The sequence below is a fragment of the Eubalaena glacialis genome, chromosome 12 (assembly GCF_028564815.1).
Source record: "Eubalaena glacialis isolate mEubGla1 chromosome 12, mEubGla1.1.hap2.+ XY, whole genome shotgun sequence".
NCBI classification, from domain to species: domain Eukaryota; kingdom Metazoa; phylum Chordata; class Mammalia; order Artiodactyla; family Balaenidae; genus Eubalaena; species Eubalaena glacialis.
The window spans coordinates 58641267-58654952 of NC_083727.1; the positions used below are offsets into that span (position 1 = coordinate 58641267).

Genomic DNA, 13686 nt, shown 5'->3' on the forward strand with positions numbered 1-13686 from the left:
AAGCCACCCAGTGCGGCCAAAAATAAAATAAAATAAAAAGGATCCATAATAAATCTCCCACAATTTGGTTTAATTCATTGTTAGAATGGAGTACTTAATTGTTCATAGTTGCTTCTATAAGTTAGAATGCTGTTGGCTGCAAGAATAGCAAATATGACTTGTCTCAAACTGACTTAAGCAGAAGAAGATATATCATCTTACATAATGATAGGTCCACAGGTAGAATAGGCCCTGAAGATGATTGAGTCTTCTGTTTAATGATACTCTTCCGGACCCAGGATCTTTCCATCTTTTTGCTCTGCTGATATTGTTGGCTACTTCCCAAATGTTTTCATGCTTCCTTGTTCACATTTAACAGAGAGAGGGAAAAATACCCCACCTGCAGCAGCCCAGAGCATGGGCCAGAACACCTTTTCTTCAGCCTAACTGGGCCGGTATTGGGCACATGCCTATCCCTCACCACAACCTGTTGTAAGGGGGATACCATAAGCTGATTAGTGTATGCTAACCAAAATTATCCTGGGAGGTGGGGTAACCTTCTGAATTACATGAGAGAGGTGTGAATAGTAAACAAGACTAGGCTTTGTTAGGAATAAAAAAAGAAAGAGCAATGAGTATACAAAATACAGTATATCTATCCAATGGAATATCATTTGTTAATAAGAAGGAATGAAGGACTGATGCACGCTATGACATGAACGAAAACATTATGGTAAGTGAAAGAAGCCAGTCGCAAAATCGTTTCATATATATGATTCCATTTATACGAAGTGTTCCAAATAGGCAAATCTGTAGAGAAAGAAAGTAGATTGTGGTTGTCCAGGGTTGGAGGTTGGGAGGATGGGGGGAAGATAGGTAGGGTACAAGGTTTCTTTTGGGGATGATAAAAATGTCCTAAAATTAGATTATGAAGATGGTCACAAAACTTTGTAAATGTATTAAAACTATTGAACTGTATACTTTAAATGAGTAAACTTTGTTATGTAAATTACATGTCAATAAATCTGTTAAAAAGAGAGAGAGGAATGGGTGCTGGAAATACAAACCACAGTATCCCTTACTTGAGTTACAGTATATAGTATTAGGATACTATTTTTCTTCTAGGTCCATGGGACAGTAGGAGAACCCTGGTGGATTTGGGTAGAAGATCCTACAAATGATCATATTTATCATTCAGAGTATTTCCTAGTTCTAAAAAAACAGGTAAATATGTATATATGGCTCTATCCTTATTATGTTGCTGTCATTAGGAAGAAAATGTAAACTAAATAATTTCTATTTTTACCTATTTCTCTATAATTTCATAGTGCCATTAAAGCTTTATGTATTATTTTTTATGTTTCTGTTTGGTTTTAAAAGAAAATAGTAATTAAATGTTGTAGTATTCATATATTCAAAGTGATTTTCATTTGAGAAATTTAATTATAATCTTTCTGATGGTTTAAGGCATGTCTTCCAGAGGGGTGGGTGGGATAAATAATATTTTTAAAAATTAAATAAATAAAAAATAATAACTTTAGGTGTTACATAAGCACAGTACTAAAGAATATTGAATCACATTGTATAAAAGATATTGTTTTTTAAATTCTCTATAAATTTCAAGAGAAAGACTCAATTTGATGAAAGCTGTCTTTAACTGTGATGCTTCATTCCTAATTTCTCTTTTTATCAAAGAGAAAGCAAGCTAGCTTTAGGCTTGAGTGGACACCCATAGAATTTTATAGCAATATTTTATTTTCATTGCATTTGTGTTCATGATTATCTTCTATTTATGTCAAGTGTTCTGTTATTCCACTTATGGTAGTCAAAGAATTTAAAGAAAACTATTAAGTAAATAATTTGGTAAAAATTAATGAAGCAAAGTACTTGAGTGAATGAATTTTGGAAAATTCTGATAATGAGTCAAATTGATAACCTGTTAATACATGATGATATGCATATGTAAATAATATAAACTGAGTGTATGTTTTTCCTTCTGTAATATCACGTATCCTCAGAAGGGAACCACCTACAAGTTTCTGAAGTATCTGAATATCTCAGCTATTTAGAAATCCAAGATATTTTTTTTATCTTTAGTACATACTGCTATAGATACGATTGTTTTTACAAGAGACTAATAAAGCCTTTATGCTACTAGAATAGCCATATTCATTTTAGACTTTATTTCACATTAGGTCATTAGTAAAGAAGCTCAACTGCTGGTGTTTACAATCCCTATTTTTGAGCCTTTGCCTTCTCAGTATTACATCCGAGCAGTGTCTGATCGATGGTTAGGAGCTGAGGCTGTATGTATTATTAACTTTCAACATCTGATTCTACCAGAGAGACATCCTCCCCATACAGGTATGGAATAGTATGGAATAGTAACTTGAATCATTGATTTTTCCAAAATTGTTGTTTTAGCTCATGTTGAAAAGTGTCTGTGCTTTAAAGTTGCCTGAATATGAATAAAAATCCAACTTATTTGTCAATACAGTTTGAAAAGAGACTTTTCAAAATCAGATCAAATGGCAGGCCTTAATTTTTTTTTTATTTGAGATCCAAAAACATTAAGACTAGTTCAATTTTTGTAATCTAACAAGCATGAGACTCACTGTTTCTGTATTACTATGCCTTGATCTCTATTTTTACATTATAATTTCTCCACATCTCCTTCCTTTTTCATTGCAAGTGTTGTCATTTTATCTGTGCTCTCTGTGAAACTTTTGAGATAGCCTTTTTTCCTTGCATTTATTACTGTTAAACTTACTTCTAGTATGTTAATTTAATTAAAGTGAATTGTAGGGTTTTTTCCTCCATATAGTGTGCTTCTACACCAAAAAGTGCTAGTACTAAGGAGTCAGGTTATGGTATTACTACAGAATGGATTCACGTATACTTCGAGTCAGTTTGTGTCTTACAAACAACATATACTCTTTATATTGGTTCTTTTCTTCCACACTAACATTATAAAAGGGTATGCGGTGATCTGCAGTATCATGTAACAGTGTTTTTCATTGTTTTCAGTGTTTGATCGTTGACAAAAATCCATTTTAAATTTTTATAACATGATTGACTGCCTTTCTATTTTGACTTGTTAAAGAAGCAAATTTTCATGAATAAATATTTATAATGATACTTTTAAGTAGCCTATAAAATATTCTATTTCAAAAATATCTTGAGGCTAATCTATTAACTAATTAGTATATTAAGTTTATTTCTTCTCATTCAGAATTCATAATGGATGAGTAAAGATTTCAAGAGGCCCTTAATTTATAGCAAAATGAAAGTCAATTTCTCTTTCCCATATAAGTCTTCCGAAGACAAACTCTTTGTTTTTTCAAAATAAAAATAGTAGTTTTTACTGCTTTCAGTGAACACATTATTTGACAATCTTTTGGGAAAGTAAAGTAGGCATTAATGTGACTTTAATCTTTGTCATTTTTGTACTTTGTTCATTATCTTAGCATATCTTAAAGAGAGATACTTTAAACTACAGCTTAATACCACTTTGATATCTTGACAGAGCAAAACTAAAAAATTGTCAACCTAGAAAAATAATGAGATTGCAGTATCTACTAATCTACTCATTGAAGAGAACCTTTCTGGTTTTCTTTTATCAAATATGCTTTGTGATATCTGGAATCTCAAAATAAAATACATAAAAATGTTTGGTGCTTTCATTTAAAACGTATGCTACCAACATCACTACTGGGTCTCTCTGGCTGCAGTACCTGATTTTAACATGTATTAACATTATATTTTAATGCTCATTTAATCGCTTCTTTGTTGAGTGGCCAAGCACGTCACCTTATTTATATAATTGGCTGCTTTTCTGACTACATTTTTAAAAGAAATAAATGTACCACCATGACATACCAATTGATATTAAAAATGCGTGATGTGGGACTTCCCTGGTGGCGCAGTGGTTAAAAATCCTCCTGCCAATGCAGGGGACACGGGTTCGAGCCCTGGTCCGGGAAGATCCCACATGCCGCGTAGCAACTAAGCCCATGCACCACAACTACTGAAGCCTGCACGCCTGGAGCCCGTGCTCCACAACAAGGGAAGCCACTGCAGTGAGAAGCCCGCGCACCGCAACGAAGAGTAGCCCCTGCTCGCCGCAACTAGAGAAAGCCCACGCACAGCAACGAAAACCCAACGCAGCCATAAATAAATTAATTAATTAAATTTTTTAAAAATGCATGATATCACCTCAATGATGGCTAGTTCTGTTTGGCTCCAAGTATACATATAGGCATCCCACTGAGCTCAAATCAGTCAGGAAAAAATCTTCATCTTTCACAGAAGTAAAGCATCTTAATTTAGCATTGTCAATAAATGCCAAAATATTTATTTTTTTAGTCTTTATTAAGAATATGTCTATGCTTTGATTAGCATTGCAAGTTAAGACTTCCTCCCTTCTTGATTTTCAGGGCTACAAAAAATATAGGATATTGTAATCTGGTATAAGAAACATACAGTTAGTTCTCAATTACCTGTGTAATAGAGTAGAGCAGTGGAGCAATGGTAATATTTTTTAAATTAGCTTTTTTACTTTTAAATACATTTTCTGAGGAGAGAATTCTGCATACTTTCCCATCTGAAACTGTACGATGAAGATCTAACTCAAGATACAAACCACCATGTCCCCTTACTGATTTTTTTTCCCTTCTTACTCAAACTTCAAATGAGTAGAGTCATCTTCCAGGAAGTAATCCTGAGAGTAGCCAACTGTTACCTTTCTGGATTATACGAAAATGAAATGACTATCAAGTTCAAGGGTATCTAGGTATAAGTTTATTTCTTGAAATCATTTTTATTTTCTAATCTCCTAGACCTCTAGTCTACATGATGATTTACAATTAAATCTAGTTTCTTTCAGTGTTTTCCCAGCACAGTTCTTATTTACCCAGTCATGCTATGATTTAAAACTCCCGCCCAAGTTTCTTCTTGGAATTATTTTAAGTTCTTGTTAGTTTGCGTTGGCTAGAACAGCAGTTCACGCGACCACTCTGTTTTGTCAATTGTCTAACAGATGAACAGTAACTTGTTATTAGTAACCATTCTACTACTGAAGTTTGCAAATGGTTTTCCTTCTTCTACAGATTGGTATAGATTTAGTTTTCTTCTAAAACATGCATATTTTCATTTACCTGTCATTCAAATCACTTTCCTGATTGGAAGAGAAAGATGTATCATTAGCACTGTCTTAGAGGTAGCTACCCCAGAAAAGTTTCCAACATGTCAATATTATAAATGTCCTAACAGAAAAAAAGATTGATAACTAGTATGTAAGAATTTGTTAATCCTTTTTTCCCTCTAAAGAATTAAGGATTATTATAATTTATTTCTAAGAGACAGTATTCAATATTGTGCATATTTTCTAGTTATTGTATGTACCTGTTGAATCTTTTCAGAATTACTGGATCTTCAGCCTTTACCAATCACAGCTTTGGGATGTGAAGCATATGAAGCACTATACAATTTTAGCCACTTTAACCCTGTGCAGACACAAATATTTCATACGCTGTATCACACAGACTGTAATGTCCTACTTGGAGCGCCCACTGGATCAGGAAAGACTGTTGCAGCTGAATTAGCCATTTTCAGAGTCTTCAACAGGTACCCTACTTCAAAGGTCAGTTGGAAACAATCACATGCTTACATTCAATTAGAAAGCATAGTTTATAATCTGTAAACTAGCCAGTTCTAAATATACTGGCAGAACTCGATGAATAGATTTGTCACTCATGGTGAATTTTCCAGGGGAGCCCAGATCAGTATTAGAATAACTGGCCACAAGAAAATTTATATTAAACTTTGGAGTTGGGGCTTCCCTGGTGGCGCAGTGGTTGAGAATCCGCCTGCCAATGCAGGGGACACGGGTTCAAGCCCTGGCCTGGGAAGATCCCACATGCCACAGAGCAACTAAGCCCGTGTGCCACAACTACTGAGCCTGCGCTCTAGAGCCCGTGAGCCACAACTACTGAGCCCATGTGCCTCAACTACGGAAGCCCACACGCCTACAGCCTGTGCTTCACAATGAGAGAAGCCACTGCAATGAGAAGCCCGCGCACTGCAACGAAGAGTAGCCCCCGCTCTCTGCAACTAGAGAAAGCCTGCGCGCAGCAACGCACACCCAACACAGCCAAAAATAAATAAATAAAATGAATCAATTTATAAAAAATAATAAAAAAATAAAAAAACAAAAACACTTTGGAGTCCTTTAGTTAGATTTCCAATGTACATATCGGTGCTCACATATCCTTTCCTCATTGTAAGATACCTAATTCATAGCCATATTTGTAAGAAATATAATGATTCATAATCATTAATCATAATCAAATCCTTTGGCTATGAAGGAAATGCTAATACTTTAACAAATACAGCTTGATTACACAAGGAAATACAGAGGCAGCTTTTATTCCCCATTTCTCCAAATGGCCATGATATCATTAATGTAAAATAATGTGGCAAGTCAAATAAGTGTTGATTTTAAGCTTTCTTGAAATGTGAAGTACTCTCACTTTAGAAACATTATTTTCCAAGAAAGCTAATTCATATGTTGTGATTAGAATTATGTGATTTTTTTTCCTCATCATTTATAATTTTAGAAATGTTTTAACTTCCTTTTTCAGTGATTTCCAGTTAGTAGCTGTTCTTCCCTACTTAGCTTTACATTTTCCTACTCCTCAGTTTATTATGTGGCGAGTGATTCATTAGGAGGCATGCTAACACAACAGTAGAGCTCTGTTCTAAGTTTGAAACATTTTATAAAGGAAAGAATTTTTTTTCAGTGAATAACCTGTATGTAAGTTTGGATTATTAAAGATCAGGAGGGGGGGTTGTTTATTTTTGTTATTTAAAAGGTAGAACACCTAAAATGTATGACTGGCATTGGTGTCTTCCATAAAATATGCATTAAACTTTAACCAACCAGATTATTTATCTTTAGAATTTCAAAATTAGTAACTTTTTTCATGAAAGAATTATAACTCAGGTAACTCTTGATCATAAAAACTTTTATTTTCAGTAGAACCTTAATTTTCTCTAGGTAATGTATTATCTCATAGTTTTTTTAATTTTTCACATTATGTTAAAAGATAATTTCATTATAAACTACCTAAATAAAATACAAATGGTGCTTTTAAAAAAATACTTAAAATGTTCTATGTTGGTATTTTTATGATGTGCTGTATTCATATCTTACTTTGGATAAGTGTTTAAGTTAATGACTTTTTTCTGTTAATTTAAAATTTTAAGTCCTTCATTATTAAAAGATACACTTTTTAAACCACAGTTATATTTTGATAAATTTTATCGAGTTTAGCTTTATTTGAAAATGATGTCACTATTTTCATGAGATCTTTTTGCACCCCCATTTTAGGCAGTATATATTGCACCCTTAAAAGCCCTAGTACGTGAAAGAATGGATGATTGGAAAGTTAGAATAGAAGAAAAACTTGGTAAAAAGTAAGTTCTTACTTTTTCAGATGATATGCGTTGAATAATCTAAAAGGATCAACCAATAAAAGATTTGCATAAAACTGTTGAATGCTTTTACAGTGATTTTCATAGTCTTTTTATTTAAAGGTATGGTAGTTAAAATATTATCAATATTCTCATTTGTTTTAAGATTGCAAGTAAATTAAGGGCTTTCATTTTTCACTTTTATTTGGCAAGATAATTTTCTCAAAATTTCTAGATTCAAAAGCAAAAGAAAAATAAGATACATCTCTATTTTTCTTTCATATCTTTCAGGGTAACTTCCAAAAACCGCTTAGAAGGCATTTTGCGTGTAAATAATTTACCAAAAATTTAAAAATCATTGAAGAACATGACTTAAAAAATTTTTACTGTTGACAAGGTTATTTATTATAGTACTGTTTTTAATAGCAAGATTGCATTGTAACCTGAGTGACCAATAGAGCATCACTAAATAAATTATGGCACATTCACACAATGCAAAATATTGTATTACTCTATTAAAAAATGAACTCTATATACTGAAGAAATGATCTTCAGAGATAGTTAAAAAAATGTTTTTCAGTTAAGTACCCCTCTTTTGTTTTTAAAATATGGTAAAGAATATAAATATGTGGTTGTTTTAGAATGAGAACTGGGTGACTGGAGAATATCCGTGTTACGGAGACTATTTACTATATATTCTTTGAACCATATGAATGTATTACCTAGAATGTAAAAAAAATGAATAAAACTAAGTAAAAGCTTTGGGAATGCTATACTTGGAGGAACTAATCTTGACTTTTTTCTGTTTTTCGAATCAAAACAGATATAAAAATGACTTAATGATTTCCTAAAATTTGGAGTTAGTCTTCTGATTTCCGTCTTTCTCATTCTAAATCTGAGATCCTCTCAGAATGGGGTGGCACATATTTGCCCCAGGTTATCTTGTTTGTGTCCTAATATGTTTGAATTTGCCTATAATATCTACAAAATTTCAACCTAAGAAAAGAAATGAAGTTCACACATAACCATATTCTTGTTTTTTTTTTTTTAAACATCTTTATTGGAGTATAATTGCTTTACAGTGGTGTGTTACTTTCTGCTTTATAACATAGTGAATCAGTTATACATATACATATAACCCCATATCTCTTCCCTCTTGCGTCTCCCTCCCTCCCACCCTCCCTCCCACCCTCCCTATCCCACCCCTCTAGGTGGTCATAAAGCACCGAGCTGATCTCCCTGTGCTCTGCAGGCTGCTTCCCACTAACTATCTATTTTACATTTGGTAGTGTATATATGTCCAAGCCACTCTCTCACTTTGTCCCAGCTTACCCTTCCCCCTCCCCATATCCTCAAGTCCATTCTCTAGTAGGTCTGCGACTTTATTCCCGTCTTGCCCCTAGGTTCTTCATGACCTTTTTTTTTCTTTTTAGATTCCATATATATATGTTAGCATACTGTATTTGTTTTTCTCTTTCTGACTTACTTCACTCTGTATGACAAACTCTAGGTCCATCCACCTCACTACAAATAACTCAATTTCATTCCTTTTTATGGCTGAGTAATATTCCATTGTATATATGTGCCACATCTTCTTTATCCATTCATCTGTCAACGGACACTCAGGTTGCTTCCATGTCCTGGCTATTGTAACTAGAGCTGCAATGAACATTGTGGTACATGACTCTTTTTGAATTATGGTTTTCTCAGGGTATATGAGCAGTAGTGGGATTGCTGTATCGTATGGTAGTTCTATTTTTAGTTTTTTAAGGAACCTCCATACTGTTCTCCATAGTGGCTGTATGAATTTACATTCCCACCAACAGTGTATGAGGGTCCCATTTTCTCCACATCCTCTCCAGCATTTATTGTTTGTAGATTTTTTGATGATGGCCATTCTGACCGATGTAAGATGATATCACATTGTAGTTTTGATTTGCATTTCTCTAATGATTAATGAGGTCAAGAATTCTTTCATGTGTTTGTTGGCAATCTGTATATCTTCTTTGAAGAAATGTCTATTTAGGTCTTCTGCCCATTTTTGGATTGGGTTGTTTGTTTTTTTGATATTGAGCTGCATGAGCTGCTTGTAAATTTTGGAGATTAATCCTTTGTCAGTTGCTTCATTTGCAAATATTTTCTCCCATTCTGAGGGTCGTCTTTTCATGTTCTTTATGGTTTCCTTTGCTGTGCAAAAGCTTTTAAGTTTCATTAGGTCCCATTTGTTTATTTTTGTTTTTAATTTCCATTTCTCTAGGAGGTGGGTCAAAAAGGATCTTGCTGTGATTTGTGTCATGGAGTGTTCTGCCTCTGTTTTCCTCTAAGAGTTTAATAGTGTCTGGCCTTACATTTAGGTCTTGAATCCATTTTGAGTTTATTTTTGTGAATGGTGTTAGGGAGTGTTCTAATTTCATTATTTTACATGTAGCTGTCCAGTTTTCCCAGCACCACTTACTGAAGAGGCTGTCTTTTCTACACTGTATATTCTTGCCTCCTTTATCAAAGATAAGGTGATCATATGTGCGTGGGTTTATCTCTGGGCTTTCTATCCTGTTCCATTGACCTATATTTCTGTTTTTGTGCCAGTAGCATACTGTCTTGATTACTGTAGCTTTGTAGTATAGTCTGAAGTCAGGGAGTCTGATTCCTCCAGCTCCGTTTTTCTTTCTCAAGATTGCTTTGGCTTTTTGGGGTCTTTTGTGTTTCCATACAAATTGTGAAATTTTTTGTTCTAGTTCTGTGAAAAATGCCAGTGGTAGTTTGATAGGGATTGCATTGAATCTGTAGATTGCTTTGGGTAGTAGAGTCATTTTCACAATGTTGATTCTTCCAATCCAAGAACATGGTATATCTCTCCATCTGTATCATCTCTCCATTTGTATCATCTTTAATTTCTTTCATCAGTGTCTTATAGTTTTCTGCATACAGGTCTTTTGTCTCCTTAGGTAGGTTTATTCCTAGATATTTTATTCTTTTTGTTGCAGTGGTAAATGGGAGTGTTTTCTTAATTTCACTTTCAGGTTTTTCATCATTAGTGTATAGGAATGCAAGAGATTTCTGTGCATTAATTTTGTATCCTGCAACTTTACCAAATTCATTGATTAGCTCTAGTAGTTTTCTGGTAGCATCTTTAGGATTCTCTATGTATAGTATCATGTCATCTGCAAACAGTGACAACTTTACTTCTTTTCCGATTTGGATTCCTTTTATTTCTTTTTCTTCTCTGATTGCTGTGGCTAAAACTTCCAAAACTATGTTGAATAATAGTGGTGAGAGTGGACAACCTTGTCTTGTTCCTGATCTTAGAGGAAATGGTTTCAGTTTTTCACCATTGAGAATGATGTTGGCTGTGGGTTTGTCATATATGGCCTTTATTATGTTGAGGTAAGTTCCCTCTATGCCTACTTTCTGGAGGGTTTTTATCATAAATGGGTGTTGAATTTTGTCGAAAGCTTTCTCTGCATCTATTGAGATGATCATATGGTTTTTCTCCTTCAATTTGTTAATATGGTGTTTCACATTGATTGACTTGCGTATATTGAAGAATCCTTGCATTCCTGGGATAAACCCCACTTGATCATGGTGTATGATCCTTTTAATGTGCTGTTGGATTCCGTTTGCTAGTATTTTGTTGAGGATTTTTGCATCTATGTTCATCAGTGATATTGGCCTGTAGTGTTCTTTCATTGTGACTTCTTTGTCTGGTTTTGGTATCAGGGTGATGGTGGCCTCATAGAATGAGTTTGGGAGTGTTCCTCCCTCTGCTATATTTTGGAAGAGTTTGAGAAGGATAGGTGTTAGCTCTTCTCTAAATGTTTGATAGACATAATCATATTCTTAGTGAATGTCTCCTTTTGTCTTAATAAGTTAACACTTTCCCTCATCAGAAAGGTGTTTATTCCAACATATGGAGGAGGTGTGAGTTCAACTCTATAAAATCACATAGGGCAGAGACTTTGTAAACATAATCAAAACAAAGTTTGACACCCTTGCATGTCTGCATAAAAGTTAGATTTCAATGATTTGCTTTTATACCTTCTTCATTTTATGGAAGGAAATCATCTTAGAATTATTAAGAAACATCTGTTTTGGACTCAAGTCAGAAAATGTCAGAAATCAAAGGGAGATAAAGTAGTTTTAAGCATAATAAAATTTTATTTTGAAAGACATATTTTTGCTTTTCCAAGCTCATGTGTTACCTGCAAAGTTAAAGGGATCATTTTTATTCTTCTCCAGAGTTATTGAACTAACAGGGGATGTAACTCCTGATATGAAATCCATTGCCAAGGCTGACCTTATCGTCACCACACCAGAGAAGTGGGATGGAGTCAGCAGAAGCTGGCAAAATAGGAACTACGTAAAGCAAGTCACTATTCTCATCATAGATGAGATCCATCTGCTTGGTGGGTGCCACTATATCTGAATCCCGTTTACAAACTTCAACTCTTCATACTTGCAGCAGCCAGCATCAGGACTTGTGTTAAATGGTTAACATACATTATTCCTATTTCTTAGGGGAGGAAAGAGGCCCTGTTCTAGAAGTCATTGTATCTCGAACGAATTTCATCTCATCTCACACAGAAAAGCCTGTTAGAATAGTTGGACTATCTACTGCATTGGCTAATGCCAGAGACCTTGCTGACTGGCTCAACATTCGTCAGGTATGTGGAAGATTGATAAATCAGGCATTTAATAATATGGCTCAAGGCCATATTAAAGAGGTGCTATAACACTATAAACTAAAGTATAAAAACTGGAAATGGTTTCTCTCTCATTTTTACTCTAGGTGGGCTTGTTCAACTTCCGACCATCAGTGCGTCCAGTTCCACTGGAAGTTCACGTTCAGGGTTTCCCAGGTCAACATTACTGTCCTCGTATGGCTAGTATGAATAAGCCTACATTTCAGGGTAAGCTTCAGATTCTTGGAATGAAATACCAACCATTTTGTGTGGTAGCCTTTAAATGCATTCTAAATGATATGGGTTTCTTTGAAAGGGTGGTACTGCTCCAACTTCTACAAATATCTAAAACTATTTACCTTAACTGTTAAGGAATATAAATATATGTTGAATTAACTATTGACAATTAGATTTCATAAGTGATAATGTCTTTGTAGTAGAATAAATGTATGTAACTTTTAAAAGTAATCAAATTAGTCTTAAAAATAATTTATTAAGGTACTATGGTAGTAGCTTGAGTAAATGATAGAGGGTACAAGTTTTAAAAACTCACATAATATTGATTTTTATCAGAAATCATCTTAAAAATTTCAGTACTTTTTTTGGCAATGCATCTGTTTATATGTTTTGCTTTGTTTTTTGTTTTTCCCTTTCTAACAAATTAGGCAAGCAAGAGAGATTTGAGAATAACACTCCTATCTTACTAAAACATGTTTTCATGTTTAGGCTGCATAAGGAATATTTATTATATCAATTAAAAATAACCTCCAAAATAAATTCTCTAACGTGAACCGCTGTTGATTGTGAGGTGACAGTTGTGAGGTGACTTTTTAGCTGCTGTAATTAGCCTTATGACAGAAGCAAAGTATTGATTGTGAACTAGAGACCAATCTTGGCAGTTCAGATTATTTACACCTCCACAGAAGCATTGTACAAAATCACTAATGAACAATAAATCTGTCGTGAGCTGTTCAGCCACACCTGTTCTTGCAGCAGCAAAAATCCATTAAATGTTGAGGTTTAAAAAAGAGGCAAATTCATTCACGGTTATGTGTACAAATGATACCAATATTGTACTATTATGTGTATTTTAAACGTTGTATCTCTAATATGATTTATCAGAGCATTACCATTTGCATTCTATAAATTCTGATAAACTGTGAGTGTGTTCATTTTTCATAGTATGTATTGTAGATTGCTTATATTTATTTAAGGAATGGCTGATTGCAAACCAGTGATTGAAATGAAGCATTTTGTGTTATGTAAATCAATAGTAAATAACCTATACCTGCACTTCTCTAGATATGGCATAAGTACAGTAGCTGTCCTTGTAAACTATTTATTATACCTGTAGTGGATCACTATATTTCTTTCAGTTTAGATTTATGATTTTGTGATAGCTTTATTTCTCACTCTTAGGGTATAAATATAGTCAGAGTCATGTCAACATTTCCATTTATGAACCTTGTTTTTTAGCCCATAAAAAGAAATTCTGCAGCTCACATTTCAAACAAGAAATTACAAGGAGGTTGAACTTTTTATATAAAATAAAAGT

General features: G+C 34.0%; 1 protein-coding gene across 1 annotated transcript in view; it reads left to right on the plus strand.

Annotated features, from left to right (window-relative positions):
- The window catches only part of ASCC3 (activating signal cointegrator 1 complex subunit 3), a 331824-nt gene that overhangs the window by 210856 nt on the left and 107282 nt on the right, over nt 1–13686 (plus strand). Inside the window, exons 23-29 of the mRNA XM_061207037.1 lie at nt 1105–1203; nt 2175–2343; nt 5400–5620; nt 7370–7455; nt 11689–11855; nt 11968–12113; nt 12239–12359. Of these exons, the coding sequence (XP_061063020.1) occupies nt 1105–1203; nt 2175–2343; nt 5400–5620; nt 7370–7455; nt 11689–11855; nt 11968–12113; nt 12239–12359 (1009 nt within the window). The remainder of the gene's footprint in view (nt 1–1104; nt 1204–2174; nt 2344–5399; nt 5621–7369; nt 7456–11688; nt 11856–11967; nt 12114–12238; nt 12360–13686) is intronic.